Source organism: Phialemonium atrogriseum (genome assembly GCF_030411735.1).
Source record: "Phialemonium atrogriseum strain 8032-3 unplaced genomic scaffold QBC33scaffold_25, whole genome shotgun sequence".
Lineage (NCBI taxonomy): Eukaryota > Fungi > Ascomycota > Sordariomycetes > Cephalothecales > Cephalothecaceae > Phialemonium > Phialemonium atrogriseum.
In genome coordinates, this window is record NW_026848162.1 from 249,521 (window position 1) to 265,533 (window position 16,013).

General features: G+C 56.2%; 6 protein-coding genes across 6 annotated transcripts; 2 read left to right on the plus strand and 4 right to left on the minus strand.

Annotated features, from left to right (window-relative positions):
- Window positions 1-1,236: 1,236 nt before the first annotated feature.
- Window positions 1,237-2,438, plus strand: QBC33DRAFT_595597 (uncharacterized protein; the record flags this gene model as incomplete). Its single annotated transcript, XM_060431838.1, has 4 exons — window positions 1,237-1,438; window positions 1,493-1,894; window positions 1,971-2,007; window positions 2,072-2,438. The coding sequence occupies 4 exons, from the start codon at window positions 1,237-1,239 to the stop codon at window positions 2,436-2,438; spliced, it is 1,008 nt and encodes a 335-aa protein (XP_060280485.1).
- A 278-nt stretch (window positions 2,439-2,716) lies between these two features.
- Window positions 2,717-4,027, minus strand: QBC33DRAFT_478180 (PAF acetylhydrolase family protein). The gene is made up of 2 exons (XM_060425285.1): window positions 3,443-4,027; window positions 2,717-3,335 (listed from the first exon to the last, which is right to left on the minus strand). The coding sequence occupies exons 1-2, from the start codon at window positions 3,965-3,967 to the stop codon at window positions 2,781-2,783; spliced, it is 1,080 nt and encodes a 359-aa protein (XP_060280486.1). The 5' UTR covers window positions 3,968-4,027; the 3' UTR covers window positions 2,717-2,780.
- Window positions 4,028-4,346: 319 nt separating this feature from the next.
- On the plus strand, window positions 4,347-6,246 carry QBC33DRAFT_547651 (C6 finger domain-containing protein). Its single transcript, XM_060428763.1, has 4 exons — window positions 4,347-4,522; window positions 4,604-5,116; window positions 5,181-5,476; window positions 5,540-6,246. The coding sequence occupies exons 1-4, from the start codon at window positions 4,451-4,453 to the stop codon at window positions 6,054-6,056; spliced, it is 1,398 nt and encodes a 465-aa protein (XP_060280487.1). The 5' UTR covers window positions 4,347-4,450; the 3' UTR covers window positions 6,057-6,246.
- Window positions 6,247-9,095: 2,849 nt separating this feature from the next.
- QBC33DRAFT_517891 (uncharacterized protein) lies at window positions 9,096-9,963 on the minus strand (the record flags this gene model as incomplete). The annotated part of the gene is made up of 2 exons (XM_060426212.1): window positions 9,096-9,682; window positions 9,753-9,963. 2 exons carry the CDS (start codon window positions 9,961-9,963, stop codon window positions 9,096-9,098), a joined length of 798 nt encoding a protein of 265 aa, XP_060280488.1.
- Window positions 9,964-11,398: 1,435 nt separating this feature from the next.
- QBC33DRAFT_580490 (uncharacterized protein) lies at window positions 11,399-12,499 on the minus strand (the record flags this gene model as incomplete). Its single annotated transcript, XM_060431205.1, has 3 exons — window positions 11,399-11,690; window positions 11,772-12,349; window positions 12,446-12,499. The coding sequence occupies 3 exons, from the start codon at window positions 12,497-12,499 to the stop codon at window positions 11,399-11,401; spliced, it is 924 nt and encodes a 307-aa protein (XP_060280489.1).
- Window positions 12,500-12,727: 228 nt separating this feature from the next.
- QBC33DRAFT_478187 (uncharacterized protein) lies at window positions 12,728-15,684 on the minus strand. The gene is made up of 4 exons (XM_060425286.1): window positions 15,559-15,684; window positions 14,983-15,505; window positions 13,281-14,906; window positions 12,728-13,233 (listed from the first exon to the last, which is right to left on the minus strand). The coding sequence occupies exons 1-4, from the start codon at window positions 15,594-15,596 to the stop codon at window positions 13,144-13,146; spliced, it is 2,277 nt and encodes a 758-aa protein (XP_060280490.1). The 5' UTR covers window positions 15,597-15,684; the 3' UTR covers window positions 12,728-13,143.
- Window positions 15,685-16,013: the final 329 nt, after the last annotated feature.

A 16,013-nucleotide genomic window follows, 5' to 3' on the forward strand; every position in this document is an offset into this window, starting at 1 on the left:
TGACGATCCCGCCCAACGGCAATTTCAATCGCAGCACACAACACCCTGTAAGCTTCCTTTCCACGCCACTGCACATTGTAGCTAGAGCGAGCAATATTGACCGTTTGATTTGACAATACCCGGCAGGTCGTCCGTGCTCATCGGGCTTATACCTGGGATTTGGCATAACTTCCTACAATTACAAATACCATGTCCCGTACTTGGACTACTACCAGGGCGTTGCCCTGTTTGGGTACGACAACAACGCTGATAGCAATGAGGATGCAGACGGGCAGCGGGGTTCTGTACCTACAGCCGTTTGTGTTATAGTGAGCGCCACAGTTGCACAACTGCTGAGGTCAGCGAATCCTTCGTCTTCAGCTGGGCTGCAGTAAGAGGCTACACTAACGTAATGGCGCAATGGGGGGCGGCTATGCCTGCGACGAGGTCTAGCAGTTGAGCAAGCAAAATAGCAGGATTCTTTTGTCGGTAGGTAGGTACCTTCACCATTTTCCTAGTTCGTGGCTTGCCCGGCGCTTCCAGCTGTCAAATAATACTGTTAAGCAGGACCCCATCACGCTATCCCCGCGTCGTGAAGGCCAACCCCAAATAGAGCCGAATTCGTATCCCACGAGCAGAGCAACTTCGCTCGTTACGTCTTGGCCAAAACAACGAATCACACACGTTGAGAGATGTACAATGACCAAAAAACGCCTCCAGTTGCACAATCTAACCACACCCAGAGAATCGGCGGGGAATGCGCCCGATCTTGGCCCCCATTATTCCTTGCAAAGCTGAGGTCATCCCAAAATTGTGCAGCCTAATATCTCTCGACTTCGAGGGGCACCAAGTCACCCGATGTCATCCTCGCCAGTCTTGCAGCGGTTTACTGTATTCCTATTCATACTGCGTAGACGTACGCCCCAACGTCCTGGAGATGAGAAGAACTTACCCGCAAATGTTCCAGTGTAGGACTCCTGCTCCCTGTTATTCCATGTATTTATTTGTTTTCCATTCTCAAATCAGCCGGTTGTCGATTCCCCCCACGGGGCCTAGCCTGCTTCATGGAGGCTGCGGGAGCTGAGGTTGTTGGATCGGGCTCAGTCAGTGGAACCGTAATCACTCGGCCCATGCCATGTAAGCAGAAAGATCAACCGGCAAGCCCCCTCTTCCCCAGTCCCACTTGCACATGGGCGGACCATCTCCTATTTCACCCACGAGAAGACCCAGCTTTCATCCGGTTCCGGTAGCCAGGCCATGCCGGACCCATACAAGTCGATGGGCCTGAGCTGCCCGAGCGGCGGGACCATTTACATCTGCCAGGACAGCGACATTGAGTTCCTGGGATGCTGCACCGTGGACCCGTGCACCGGCGGCTCCGGCGTGTGCCCTGGAAGCGACCTGCGCAACTCCTCATTCTCGTTCGACCACTACGAAGATATTCCCGCGCAGAGCTGCAGTGACAACAAGGCTCTCTAGTTCACATGCCAGGACCTGAAACCACCGTTCCTAGGATGCTGCTCGGTCAATCCTTGCAACACGGGGGCGTGTCCGGAGGGGGATCTCTACCCTGCCGAACTGAGCTCCAACAGCGCCGCCAGGGGTATGTTCTTGACCTCTGCTACTAGTACAAGCACGCCCAGCAACACGAAACCAGCTAGTAGTGCTACATCAAGCAACACGGAGGTATCAGCGGGCGGCTCAAGAATATCACTGTCGCCCGGGGCTATAGCCGGCATCGCCGTCGGGACCGCCGTGTTAGTCCTCGCCATCGTCGTGGGCTGCGTCTACACGTTCAAGCGAGGACGGTACTCAAGCCGGAAGAAGGACCGCGAGTCCTACACCAAGTCGTTCATCGGGTCGCTCTCCACGGATGGGACCGCCGAGCCGAGCCCGGATTTCACATCATATCGAGGTGAGCAAGCAGCCCCCGCCGGGCATGCAGAGTTATCCAGGTCCGAAACACGCGCTAACTACGAGGGAAGCCGCAGACACGTACCACAGCAACATGCACATGACGCCCTCCCTGTACCCGCCGAGCTCGCCGACAATGGGTGGCGGGTCATCGCGCCCGCAATCGTCCTTGCGGCAGCGCCTTCAGCAACACGCCCCCGCAGGGCTACGAAGGCGCCCACTACGGCCAGGTGGTCCCCTCCGAGGCCGACCCGGACGCAGCGAGGGTCAGCACCCTCTCGGAGCTCGGCGGGCAAGAGATAATAACCTCCGCCACCGGACCAAGGCAGGAGCTCGCGGCGGGCCAGCAGGAGATTCGCGTCTTCCGCGTCGCCGGGCCGCCACCCGTGACGCCGCCAGCTGGGATTGCGCCCCATGATCGGTTTGACGACGGGGAGGCTGCGGTGTCCCCTCCGGCGCAATGGAGCAGGCAGAACGAGTTGTATATTTGGGATGGGCCTGCTGCTGGTCGCGGGGGTGAGGGTTGGAATTCAAGAGAGAGATGAGGATTCTCAGTTTCTCATTTTCTTTCTATGTGAATCCTGTGCTCGGGTATGAGATAGAAGATAACTAGGTCGAGTTTGATATTGGGCTGCGAATAATAGCAAACCACAGGGAGAGCCCATGCTTCTATCTATCGATGTAAGGTATATGATATGAAATTAATATAGAAATCTCGTCTGCCTATTCAAAAGCCACGCTTCGCCTTTAGTCCACCTTTAGTCCATACCTAACTGGTACTTCTGACACTGAACGACCCTGAGAGTACTTAATTTATAATCCCCTAGCAATCTCTAGCTTTGGACCTAAGTAACCAGACCGACGCCTTTGCGCACGATGCTAAGCCTTTACAAATCTGCTCGCAACACTGCCACCTCGGGGTACTCATCATCTCCCGCGGTAAACATTGACCCCATCTTCTTCTCTAAAACGAAGTCCGAAAAAGCCGAGACAATTCCTGCAACAACTCTCCCGGCTCTCCCAAACTCCAGAGTTCCGAACTGGCTCTGCAAGATTGACTTCAACTCCTCCGGCAAGGTCAGGTTCAGCGATTGTATCAACGTTGGAACATCGGTGAATGACCCGTGTGTCGTCCCTCCAACCTCGACCAAGGCCCCATGGCGCAGCTTGCTGTAGAACATGTCCCACGTCGAGTCTTCCTCCATGTGCTTTGGTCGTCCCGCCAGCAGGAATGGTTTGTCTAGCCCAGCGCTCAGGGCGGGACCAAGCAGCCGGCCGTCGAAGTTTATGCCACCCCGGATGCGCGGGTCGGAAAGCATGGCCGTCGCGGCGGTGGTGCCGCCAAGGGAGTGGCCGTACATGATGGCACGGGAAAAGTCGATGCCCGGGACGGGGTTTTCGAAAAGGTGAGAGAGGACGAAGGAAGAATCTTCGGCACGAACCTGAAATACGTAGAATCAGCATCTTCCAATATGCGTTGGCTTGGTCGTAGGGAGCTCGCCTTCAGGAGGAGCTCCAATGCGGTCGTGTCCTCGTCATCAATGTCCACTGCTCGGAAGACAGTCCCATCCGGGAATTCGACAAAGGAAGCGTCGTAGGGGTGGTCGATGGTCACGACCGCGTAACCGTAACTGGCAACTTCGCGCGCCATCGCGCCGTACAGCAGACGAGGATTACCCGAACCAGGCGAGAACAAGACAAGGGGGTAGGAGGCAAGGCCGGAACGGCAGGACGAGGCTTTCGGAACGCATAAGTTCATCTCAAAGGACGAGAAAGTGCCGTTTGAGAGGCCAAGAGCAGCTCCGAGCTCATCGTATTCCCCAGCCACCAAGGGAGTCATATACGGGACGGCTTGTCGGCGTCGACAGGGTGTCTTGGTCTCGTCGACCGGTGTGAACGTCGAGATCATGACTCTGCGGGGGTGCCGGTTGTCTGCAGGGGCGTAGGGGTCGGATCGTGAGTTGTCGGTCAGCCCCTGAACGGACATGGACACGGCGTAAGGTCCTGTCGGCCCGGACACGAGTACAGCCCCCGCTGTTGCAGCCAGGATGCTGATCAAGATAGTCGATATCATTATATTATCAATTAATGGATAAGTTGAGTGGCTGTTGCAAAATAGGCTCACGATTTGGAGATGATGTGGGATGAAGTCAAGTCGAGAAGAGTCTTTGGGCCGGAATTCGTGCATCTTATACCTCTAGACCCGAGGTCCATTCGGTTTCTGTCTAGGTGGCCCGGAGACCTTCGCGCGATGACTTCCATTCTCAGGCTGGCACAGTGGAGTGAGAAAATACTGCGCCTCGATGTTGTTGGGCGTCAGGGGCTGGAATTTGGTGTTAATAGCCCGCCCCTGAATCTAGGTTGGTCTAGCGTCGCCCAATTGCTGCCGCATTGGGTTTGGCGTGTTCCAATTCGACGCAAGACTCCGCAAGCATAGCTTGATGCGATGACGAGTCAACCACGACCACGGCACTACATGAAAAAATTGCATCGCGTCCATCTATTGTAGACGGTAGAGTCACGATGCCTCCTTTCCATACTCGGAAATATTCTCGCGATGCCAACCGGGCCGTTCGATCGTCGAACAAAGCGTTCACGCTGCACCCAATGCGCGACAAGCCATTCTAAAGTGAGTTTTGCTTCACCTGCCAACCTCCCAGATGGCTAGGTCCGACAGCTTCCGGTCTTGTTCTCGCGCTAATAACACGAGTGCTCTGGGCATTACCCATGCACCCAATGCCAAAGGCGGAGGATTTGTTGTGGTTTCCCTACTCTGCCGTCCTCGGCTCGGGGAGGCATTATCGCCTTGGACCGGGGGAAGCACTTGACGGCCAAGACCTTCACGACGAAGAATGCACCCCAGGCACCGCTTCCAGACATGATGGGCAGCTATCTGTACTACTTCGACATATTCATCCAGAGGAACAACTTCACCGGACGGGAGCCGTCCTTCCTCGCTGACGTCAAAAGCCTCATGAAAGTTGCGCACCGGCCGGGAGAGCCGGGTTCCCCTTTACTGAGCGCCGCGTTAGCCCTGGGATCCATGCAGATGCACAATCTTTCTGTTGATACCAAGCGCCATGTGTCGTTGCGATTTGCGCTAGAGTCCTACGCACAATCGATCAGCGGTCTCCGGGATGCGGTGTCGTCGATATCCTCACACATGGATGTCCTAACAAGAGCCGGCATCCTCTGGACAACATTCTTCCTAGGCTTATTTGAGGTCAGTCTAACACGGGGATTTATTATTCCTTGTACGCATGACTGATATATCTGGAGCTGCGCAGCTTATGCAAGATGCTTCCGGACAGCTATGGCTTCGGCATATGGTCTATGGCACGTCACAAGCTCTCATCGCAAGCGGGCCATCAGCTTGCACGTCAGGATCGACTCGGACGTTCTTCATCCAGGCCCGCACCTTTGAAGTCTGCAGATCCATCATATTCAACGAGTCTACGTTTCTTTCAAATCCCGATTGGTTGCAATTGACGGGCAATCTGTTAGGCGACAGCCTCACAGGTGAGTGGTCACCGCAAGACGCACTGCTAGATCTGGTGGTTATGTGCTCCAACCTACGAGTTCGGTTCGTATTAATTCCCAGAAATGCTCATGACGATTAAGGGAAAACTAAGACAAGAGACATTAGGACCGCCCAATTCGTCGAAGCCCTCTCAGCACCTCCCACAGTTGATAACATCACAATAGCACAGCAACTAGCCGCAGAAGGGTTTTGTTTAAGAGATGCCCTCGAAAGCTGGAAGATGGAATCTGCTTCGTCGGCAGCCACAGAAGATGAGATAGCGCTCGCCAAAACCTTCTTTGCCGCAACTAGCATCTATCTTTCTGGTAACTATGATTATGATATGCAACTCTGGCAGTCATTTAAAATTCCCATCCCCATCCTCTCCTTGGAGGACGTCACGAAGCACTTCGATGCTATCATCTTATTCAGCAGGGCAGCTTTGAAAGGCTCAAGCCTCTCGCCTCTGCTGTTCTTGTTTCCTTTGAGAGTAGCTGGTGCTCGAGCTCGAGAGATTAAGCAGCGACAGGCCGTGGCGGAGATGTTGTGCAGAGTCAAGAAAGATTTTGTTGTTGCTAAGGCGTTCCTGACGGAATTGGAGGGGTTGTGGGGACGCTGCGATGATTTGGAAAGGCAAGTTTGATGGGATAATACTTGGTGGTCAGATGAGCCCATCGCGATAACCGTGGCGAATGGGCGCGCGTTGGCGAAGTCAATCGTCTAGATGCTAGTCCTGGTACTTAGGAGTAAAGACTTGGTGGAGGAAGTCATTCAGTGCCTTATGCCGTGGCTCAGCTAAGTGGGAAATGACTTTAGCAGAGAGTTTACATCGATAGTTATGATAATTCTTCCCATTCCCATGCACATCGTTTGTGATAGCCAAGTACAGTGACAATGTTAACTAGTTCCTAGAGTTGGAATCGCAGAGTCACTATCTTTGGAAAAGGCATCGACTTAGATAAGCGGATCTTCTCTGCAGCAGTGGCTTATGTCAATTTAGTATAACCATGACAACCCGACGTTGCAAGACCTTAAGGACTAGCTCGTCATCTACACTATTATCAAGTGTTTTGCCTTAAGAGGTAGGCAACCTTAGGTACCAAAGAGACGTGGGCAGGCAGTGCGACAACTTGACTAGCATTAAGTGCCCGCACTAGCCTATCCCGCACCAGCTGCAGAATGAGAAAGCTATCTTCGCATAGACATAGTTAAACAAGATTAGCAGCGGCGAGATGTGCATAAACTACGCCTTTATTGCCATGCTAGCAGTGTCAAGAATGACATCAGCAACGCCCTCCTAGCTAGCCTCTCTCCTATCTTCATAGCTAACATGGAAAAGACGCTATACATAACAAATAGGTTTGGAAGTTGCAAGATTGTAACATTCTAAGTCAGGTCAAGATAGCAAACAAGTGCAAAGGGAGAAAAAAGGCAAAAAGAAAGGTTTGAGCCAGTCTCGAGCCCTCCTCCCCCGTCTCACTTTTCCCTCAGTTGGCCTCACTGTTTGTCCCCCGGTGTCCCACTCCCCCAGCCGTTGCATCTGTTCAGGTCCAGCCTACGGTCTTTCGTGCCGCAGCTACTGCACCCCCTGCCTTTCGGCTTGCGGGTATTTATTTGCGACTGTCGTCACCTCGCCCCTTATATGGTGTCTTGGGACATGCAAGGCCTCCCGTGACGGAAACCTGAGGCAGGGGTGACGGGTCGTGTCTGAGGGGGCGCTGGCTGCTCGGTGGGCATTTTGTTTATTCAAATGCACCGCAATCCAACTTGACCACTCGTACGGGTCTCCCACGTTGAGAGCACCTCATTTAACGAGCGTAATATGTTCATGACGTCCACCCAAACCTCCGCACGGCCCACATATCACAACATTCCACCCATGGAGCACGACTTTTTTCCAACTCCTTTTTTCCAACTACTTAATATTAACTACCATCCCCTCCTGATCTTATTTCTCTTTATTCTTCTTGAGATCCCCAGAGGTTATGAATCCAATTTCGACTCCAAAGATATCAGCTACGTCAAGCCATCCTGCGCGCACCCCCAAAACACCACCAACCTCGGGATTTCTCTGCCCCACCAAAATGTCCATCCAAACGTCTTCAGTTCTGGCGCATGGCTTAGGTTTATCGCTTGTTCATCTAGGGCAAGGCGTCGCTGATCACCGGTGCCCATGTCGGCCAAGCTGTACTTCAACATGGATGAGGCCGCCATTCGATGACAATGAGGAGTGTCGCCAATCACACAACCCGTCGCGCATCACCGATGAATGAATGCCGGTTGGTGTGCCTGGAACTCCCATCTATCTTCTTTTGCGTCCACTGGGCTAGTCTAACGGCATGTTTACGCAGACGTATCTACCCAGGTGACGGAAAACACAACAAATCCAAACGTTAAGAAAGCGAGTACTGGCAGGCCACCGACACGAGCCAAGATCATGCCGCTCCCCATCCACCGGTCGCTTCTCCACGATAGCAACAAGAGGTATCAACAGCATTGTGCCACCCGATGAGCACCTGCCGAAAACGGAACCCCGGCTGCGTTCATGCCGGCCCCGCCGTGCACGCAGCATCCCAATCCGCTCGCGAATCCGTCTACCGGGCGTTCCCCGCTTCGGGCGGGCTATGCTACATGTGGGGGGAGAGGCAGGCAGAGGGTAGATGTCGGCCAGGTGACTACGTGTCCGGCTCCTCCAAGCCTCTCACCCATCCGGGTCTGGGAGGCCAGGTAGGTATCCGTCTGCAGCACCAGCAGGTCAGGTACTGTAGGTATGTGGGTCAGGGAGACGGTGGTGGTCTAACGGAAATCATCTTACGGACAATACCCGGGACTGGTTGACACGGCTGTTGTTTAGCACGACCATTGTCAGGATCCCGATTCGGGACTCCCGAATGGGCACTCCGGAGAGTTGCATTGCCTCGGGTGTTCCCCCAGCTAATCAATCACCGCACGCACCCCGGGTACGCGTGGAGACCGAGCCCTGGGCTTATTCGGTTCTCAACCAGAAAAGAAGGGCTGCCATCCATCGTCAACTCCTCAACTCATCGCGCACGGTCACATCTGCGAAAGACCAATCTCCCATGCGGGAGCCAGAATGAGGAAGGCGGATTCTGTCGCGTCATCTCCTTGACGCGCTTGGTTGGGGACCCACACTTGGCCAAATGTAAACAATAAACGCCAGCTGACCAGTCGGGGAGGAACCTGAGGGGGCCCAGACCTGGGTCAGGTGAGGGGAATCCTGCGGAGTGGCAAATCCGGCACATCCATTCTCTCCCTTGACAGGCCATGCGCTCATGTTTGCCCAGGTCCGCCCAGCCTATGACGCACGCCAGGGAAACTGGAAATCGTCTCATCTCATCTCGTCTGTTCGAGGGCCCCCCAACACGAAGACAGGATGGATCCAGAAGCTAACACCTAAAGCGATTGCCATCGGTCAAAGAGTCACATCCGCGCGAGACGAGTAAAAAGCGCATTTGCACCAGCAAAATTCACGAGGACGAACAAGATGCGGGTCAGGACAGTCGTGACTATTTTCACATCTTTACTAAACGTAAACTTGGCATATCAGACATGACAGACATTTCCCATCCATCCCCAAGTTTTTTCTGTTTTATGTGACAATGATCCTCCACAACCACCCTAAATACATCCCCACTCCCATCCCAACTACCCGACTGTCCATTTAGAAGACGGCAAGGGCAGCCAGGGCAAGGGCAGCGACACCGCCCATGGAGCCGACAACGGCAGCGCCGGCAGTGACCTCGACCTGGGAAGAGGTGGCGGTCTTGGTGGGGTAGCCGCCGGGGGTGCCGGTGCCGACATACGAGGTGATGACGGTGGGGGTCTCGGCGGGGTAGGACGGGGGAGGGACGGGGTAGGTGGGCACCTTGGGCGGGTAGGTCACCTCGCTGGCCGGGCAGACGGTGGTGGAGACGGCGACCGTCTCGGTGGTCAGGTAGGTCGAGTGGGCCGGGCAGTCGGTAACGTAGGCGGCGCACGACGTGACGGTGTAGACCTTGGTGGCGTAGATGGTGCTGGTGACCATCTCCTCGTACGAGGTGGGCGTCTCGGTGGGGTAGCCGGCGGCCGACTCGGTCTCAGACCCGGAGGGGTAGCCCGTGGCGGTCGCGGTGGCGGTCTCCGTGGCGGAGGGGTAGCTGGGCTCCTCGGTGGCGGGCTCAGTGGGCTCCGCGGTGTCAGTGGGCTCCGCGGGCTCGGTGGGCTCAGGGAGGTTAGCGCAGATCTCCTGGACAGCGGCGAGGGTCTCGGCTAGAAAAAGGGGCATCGGGAGTCAGCGGGTTGGTTGCTCTCAAGGTACGGGGTAGGGGGGGAGACATACAGATCTCGTCGCCGGTGCAAGCAACGGCGGCGCAGGGGCCGGCCTCAATCTCGATGGCGCTCATGTTGGCGCAGGCACAGGCGTAGTCATTCTCCTCGCAGCCGACGGTGGTGAGAGCATTCTCGATGCAGGACTTGGCGCACTCCGGGATGGCGTCAACCTGGGCGGCGACGGCGCCAGCGAAGGCGAGGGCAGCGATAGCGTACTTCATTTTGAAGGATGTATTAGGGTTGGTGTTGAGTCGTAAGTGAACGAATGGACGCTTTGCAAAGCTGAAAGCTGGAGAGGTCTGAAAAGAGCGTTGAATGTGGGTGGAGGAGGAGAGAGGGAAGAGAAAGGACCGGAGTGGAGGAGGGTCGCCTTTTTGTCCCAAGCAGGCGGGCGGCGAATCGACCAACTGGTGATGCCGTGAAATTGCTTGTTCCTGAATGCAACCCCCCTTTTGGCCCCTGACTAGCCTGGGATGAGCCCATTCCCCGGCGCGAAACCCACAAGAGGCCCACTGGGTATTGGGGATTTTCTCCGCAGCGAGCTCCCCCGAGCGAATCATTGGCCCAGGGCCCTGAAAAGCTTATTTCCGAAGCTGGTTTAGGAACCACTAACTCAAGGCTACGATCTGGCTAGACCTTGGGGCAGCTGGGGTTGAGATTTCCTGGCGATGCGAGGTCGGTTGCAGCGTCCTGATTGGGGATAGCCCGACTGAGCTGGGCCGCCTGATTGGCGGAAGACCAGAGCTCACGCCCCTGAAAGGTTCCAATCGATTCATTGAGGATTTCATGCATATTAAACCAACAGCCAGTAGCCGTCCAGCTTTCCTGATTCGAATTTCCAGCCGAGTCCCCCGACTTCCGTAATCACTCAGGAACCCAGCCAACATGGTTCTGGACGTTCTGGACTCCATGTTGGTTCGCCCTCTTTATTTGGGAAGGATTCTTGAGGTTCAAGATACGCGGGTTGGTTAATTGTGACCTCGTATTAAAATTCCTGGGAGTCGTGTTAATTCCGTGACTCCTGGTTAATCACGCAGCATCAGCACGTGCCTCCCAGTCAAACAAAACCGGGTAACCGAGGGCCTGTGCTAACTGTGCTAAGTTTCTCGATGAAGGTAAGGATAAAGCTAGAAACCCGGATTTGTGCAGTTTGTGCACGCGTCATAGTGGACAGCTAGTGCGGGTACCTTACCGCAGTACCGCGGCCTGCCAAGAGCCCAAGAGCAAACCATTGTGGGTTAGTGGATGCAGGATTGACGCTCGGCTGGATGGCCGTTCCAGATCTGCTGGTTTTGATGCGACTCTCCAGGCTCTAATTATAGGTAGTGTAGAGCTTCTGGGACCATCTGTTAGTATGTGTAGATCCCCGGGGAGAAACGCGTGTCAACCGGAACTGCGATTCCGGTGCCGCATTTAAAAGAATAAAAAATAAAAAGAGTCCTTCTGACCGAGTCTTGCTTGGTTCTTCTTGGGGAAACGCCCTGGGGAACATTAAGTACGACTCGCTCAAACTCGGCCTGTGAGAACTAAAGACTCGGGAGTCGGAACCAGGAAAGAAAACCAAAAAGGATGTCTTTCAAGACGCCGCCATCAACCAGTACCGTACCACCTTGCTTGTCTAGGCTGGATCTTCCAGTCGCCGCCAATACGCACTAATTACGCCTCAGCCGTCGTCTCTGTTGGCGCCGCCGCTGCCTCGCCATTCTGTCCCCGCCCTTCTTCGGGCTTCGCTCGTCCCCGCCACGTCCCAGTCCTCCCCGGCGCGAGCGCGGCAGGCCGCTTGGCCAGCTGGACGCGCAGTGTGCCACTGGGCACGGATTTCCCGTTCAGCTTCGCAATGGCGGCTTCTGCCTCCTCGACGCTCTCAAGATCGACGAAGCAGTAGTGGTGATTCCCAGGCCTCTCCTGCGCCGTCGGATGAGGGGTGATCCGCTTGCTGATGGCCTTGCTGCATGCTCGGGTTAGCAAACGAACGACTAGATCGACCCTAGAATCAGGATCCAAGTCATCCCGGGGAAGGAGACCCTACACATTGAACCCGGCGAAGTACTCCCTGACTTCCTCGTCATTCTGGGGCTGGTCGAGCATCTTCCCCAACCCGCCAACAAAGACCCTCGGCATCTGCTCGGCCAGGCTCATCTCAGCCACGCGCGAAAGCGCCCCATACGGGCCCTGCTCGGCCCGGCCGGCCCCGCGCCTCTCGCCCTTCCAGTCCCCCCACCTCTCAAAAGTGGGCTGGTACTCGCGGCCCCCAGCTCCGGCCCCGGCCGTGGCTCCAGCTCCTCCGGGCGCCCTCCTCTCGGACTGCGACGACCCCTTGGGGTGGCACGGCCCGACCTTGAGCGGGCGGTCGTGGATGGCCACGCCGGCGAGCGAGGCCAGGGCGCGCTCGGCGTCCTCGCGGCTGCCGAACTCGGCGAAGCAGTAGCCCGGGTTCCGGCCCGTGAAGGCGTCGACCGAGATGTGGATCTTCTCGAACTGGCCCAGCCCGTTGTCGCAGAGCATCTGCTCCACCTCGGCCGGCTTGACGCTGTACGACAGGTTCCCCAGGTAGATGCGCCGGCCCTCGTTGAGGGCGTCTGCGTCGCCGGCACCGCCGTTGGGGCTCTGGCTGCTGCTGCCGCCGCCCTCGTTGTTGTTGTTGTTGTTGGTGCGCCGAGTAGGCCTTTGCCAGCCCGAGCTCGGCCCTGTCTTGGTGCCGACATCGGGCCTAGGCGAGGCGCCGCTGCGCCAGTTGGATGATTGCAAACCAGACATGGTCCCGGTATAAATGAGCCGGGTCTTGGTAGGTCAGAGGGCTATGATGTGGCCAAATATCAAGGCACACCGTTGGTATAAAAGGAATTTCTTAGGCTGAAATTCAGGAGGACCCGGACAAAGTGGCGACCGTGTTTGAAGTTTGCCAACCGCGCTAACCTAATTTGTTAGGGCGGGATGAAAGGTAAATCAAGTATTTTTTGTGCGTGTTATGCACCATGAGTATCTCCGAAGTTTAACCTTTCCCTCTGGTTTCCCTCTGGTTTCCCTGCTTCAATCCTCCGAAGCTCAAACTTTGAAGGCCCTCAAGGTCCTCAAGACGCCTCCTTAGAGTCTAGAGGTGATTATCCGGCTTCAGACCGGCAATGGATACCATTTATTTACTTCGCTCACATACGAGAACCCTCCTTGCACTTTTAAGCCTGCAGCAAGGAACAAGAAAGAACCCTGAGAGAAGAGGAAAATAATGAAAACAACATCCAATCATGCCTAAATGCCTCAAATAATGAGAACCGCTTGTAACTCATTGCCACCATTATTCCATTATTCCAATTCCAGGCAGGACCACAGCCAAGTGATCAAAACACCCCTTTCCGTTGTGAACAAAGCTCCAAGGCAGTTGTCGGCCAGATCACAGCTCTTTGTCACCAAAATGACGGCCCTTGTGTATTTTCATCATTGAACATCCAGCTCATTGGCTCCGCATTTGCCGGGTTGAACATGGCATCTGACATCTGATATAATTGTGAGTGATGGGCAAATCTAACAGGCATCCACTTACCATAAAGTCCCAGTCCTCCATCCCCTCAGGCGCCGGCGTGCCCAGGGTCGTCTGAAGCCCATCTCCACCTCCCTCAGCTCGTTCCTGGGCCGCCATTTTCTCAAGCATCGGCAAGCATGTCTCTCCAGCGTCTTCAGCAGCCCTGACCAACAAACCCGGGACCTCCTCCATCGCAACCCCTCGCATGAGCCCTCCAATCTGCGCAGCAACCACGCAGACGAGCAGATACCCCTTCATATTCGTCTCCCCAGCCTCGATGCACCGCAAACTCCAAGTCCTCGCCTCATCCAGCACGGACAGCAGATCCGGCCGCAGCGGCACGGGCCCAAGGCTCTCCTCCTCCTGCAGCTGCGTCCGGAGCTCCACGGCGACGAGCAGCGCAGCCTGCATGGCGACGGTGCGATAGAACGCGGACCCGCACGCCGTGAGGCGCTCCAGGTCGTCTCGGTCCGCCGAGGTTGCGGCGTCGTCGCCGCGGCGCCGGCGCTGGGCCGCCATGATGGTGGAGGACGGGCACGCGGCGCACCAGATCTTGAGCGAGGTCTCGACCACCACCTTGCGGGAGAAGGCGTAGGCCGTCTCGTGCAGCGCCGGGCCGAAGAACGGGGCGTGGAGGGAGGAGAGGTGGCGGTGCATGAGGAAGTCCACGACGCGGATTTGGAACCGCGACGGCGATGGTCCGGTGGTCGAGGTGCATGCTTGGAGGGTGCGGCTCAGGGCTTTGTACGAGGCCCTTAGCTGTGCGTCGAGGCGGAGCGTTTCCTCGTATGTGCCGTGCGAGCCGAGGTCGTTCAGGAACTTGGTGACTGCGAGGCGGAGCGGGAACGTCTTGCGGAGGGCTATTGTGACGGACATTTGGGTGAAGCAGTCTTCCGGCTTCGGCGCGGGATCCTCGGCCCCGAGCTGGTCGTCGTCGAAGTTGCCGGGAGGCTCGGTGTCGAAGTCGTCGAGGGAGATGAGCGGTGGACCCCCCGAGGTCAGGCTCGATTGCAGAGTCAGCTCCAGAATCGAGTTCCACAGTCTCCGGCGCATCTCGGCGGCGAAAATCGACCTCTTTGGCAGGCGCGAGGGATCTCGATGCAGGCCCATGTACACTGCCGTTCTGAGGAGTGCGCCGGCCGAGATCCAGGTCAGGCCTCCGCCGATACCTGCTGTTTCTCGGGCAAGTAGGAGGAGGAGATTCGTCTGCAGAGACTGGATGCCGAGTCGGGACTTGAATTCCGGCTCCGAAGCCCAGGTTTGCGCCTCGTACACCCATCGAATGGCCGAGACTCGTAGGGAGAAGTTCTCGTCGTACGTGGTAGCACCGATGGCGAGCACCAGCTTAAGTTGGACCAGAAACGCCGTATCGGGCTCGGCACCCGACACCCAGACCGCTTCATAGTCCCTTCTGAAGGTGGGGACGTGCAGGATTCGGTACACGGTCTCGATCGTCCGTAGGTAGCAGTCGACGAGCTCGTCGGCAACGTCTTTCGGGGGCAAGTCGGGCGTGGGCGGCGTGGGCCACCGAGGTGCCCGCCGTGACTTGATGACCTTTGCCAAGGATTTGCATCTTTGTATGCTGGCGAAGGCCTTTGATCCCTCTTCTCGTAGATGCGGCTCACTTATCTCGAAAATATCTAGCAGCTAATTAAATGGTTTTGTTTAGGCTACCTGCGTGCCGTCCAGCAAACCTCGATGGATAATCAGCAGATGGACTTACCAGGACACTCGCATTAACCCAATGGCTTTGGCCAAAAAGGCGCGTCTTATGCGTTACGCTGCGGGTGATGGCCTGAGGTTGGCTGGGCAGGCGGTTATCGTGAAGGAGATGGAAGGTTCCACCTAGTCGCGAAGTCGCCGTCTCTATGTTCGAGCCCGGGGTCGAAACATGATGCTGGGTAGACGTCAGGGTCGCCCTGGATAGCTGTTCTTCAAGTTGCCGAATCCGGCTCCTCATAGCCTCGACATCCGGAGCAGAGAGTTGACTCGCAAGAGTCGATGCGTTGGTTATCTCGGTCACGAGTGATCCGGGCGGATGACTTGGGACTGTCGATTCTCTGCTTGTGGTGGAAGCCAGGCCAATAGGCATCAGCTCTCGAGGCTGGCCCCGGCTAAGTTGTTGCCGCGGAGGTTGAGGAGGGTGTGCCTCATAGACGCAAGCCCTGTTTCCGGACCGCAGGCAATTGCTGCAGGGAGTTTCTCGGCTGCATCGGATCTTGCGCCTTCTGCAGAGAGAGCACGAACTGTTGCTCGTCAGAGAGATTACCCCCGATAGGGGATTCCATTTCCAACCTACACTGCGGGCCTTCTGCGCCGACGGTCAGGCTCATTCATGGCTAAGCTTGGGCTGTACTCTTTTCCCCATTCAGAACTATCGGTATCTCCGACGGGCTTTCCTCACGGGAGGCCAGAGAAATGGAAAACCGTTGTTTATGGAGGAAGGACCAAGTCCGCCCCGTGCCGATTTATGATGTGCCCCGATTTATATCCGAGACTTCCGTGGCTGGTCGATTCCCACCAATTGGCTGCCGAGGATTTCCAGCCGAGTCCGAGTCCGCTGCCGAACAGGTGGCTCCCGAGGCATCATCCTCCGATAGCATAGCGAGAGGCATGGAAAGAATCAACTTCCCAGACGAGACGCCTTTTTATATAGGTGCAGTATCCCCTTGTTTTCGCTCGCAATGTATCCGTCTCGCCACATCTCAGCACATTCTACCAGGGGTCTCACAGCCAAGCCGCCTCCCCTAGCCC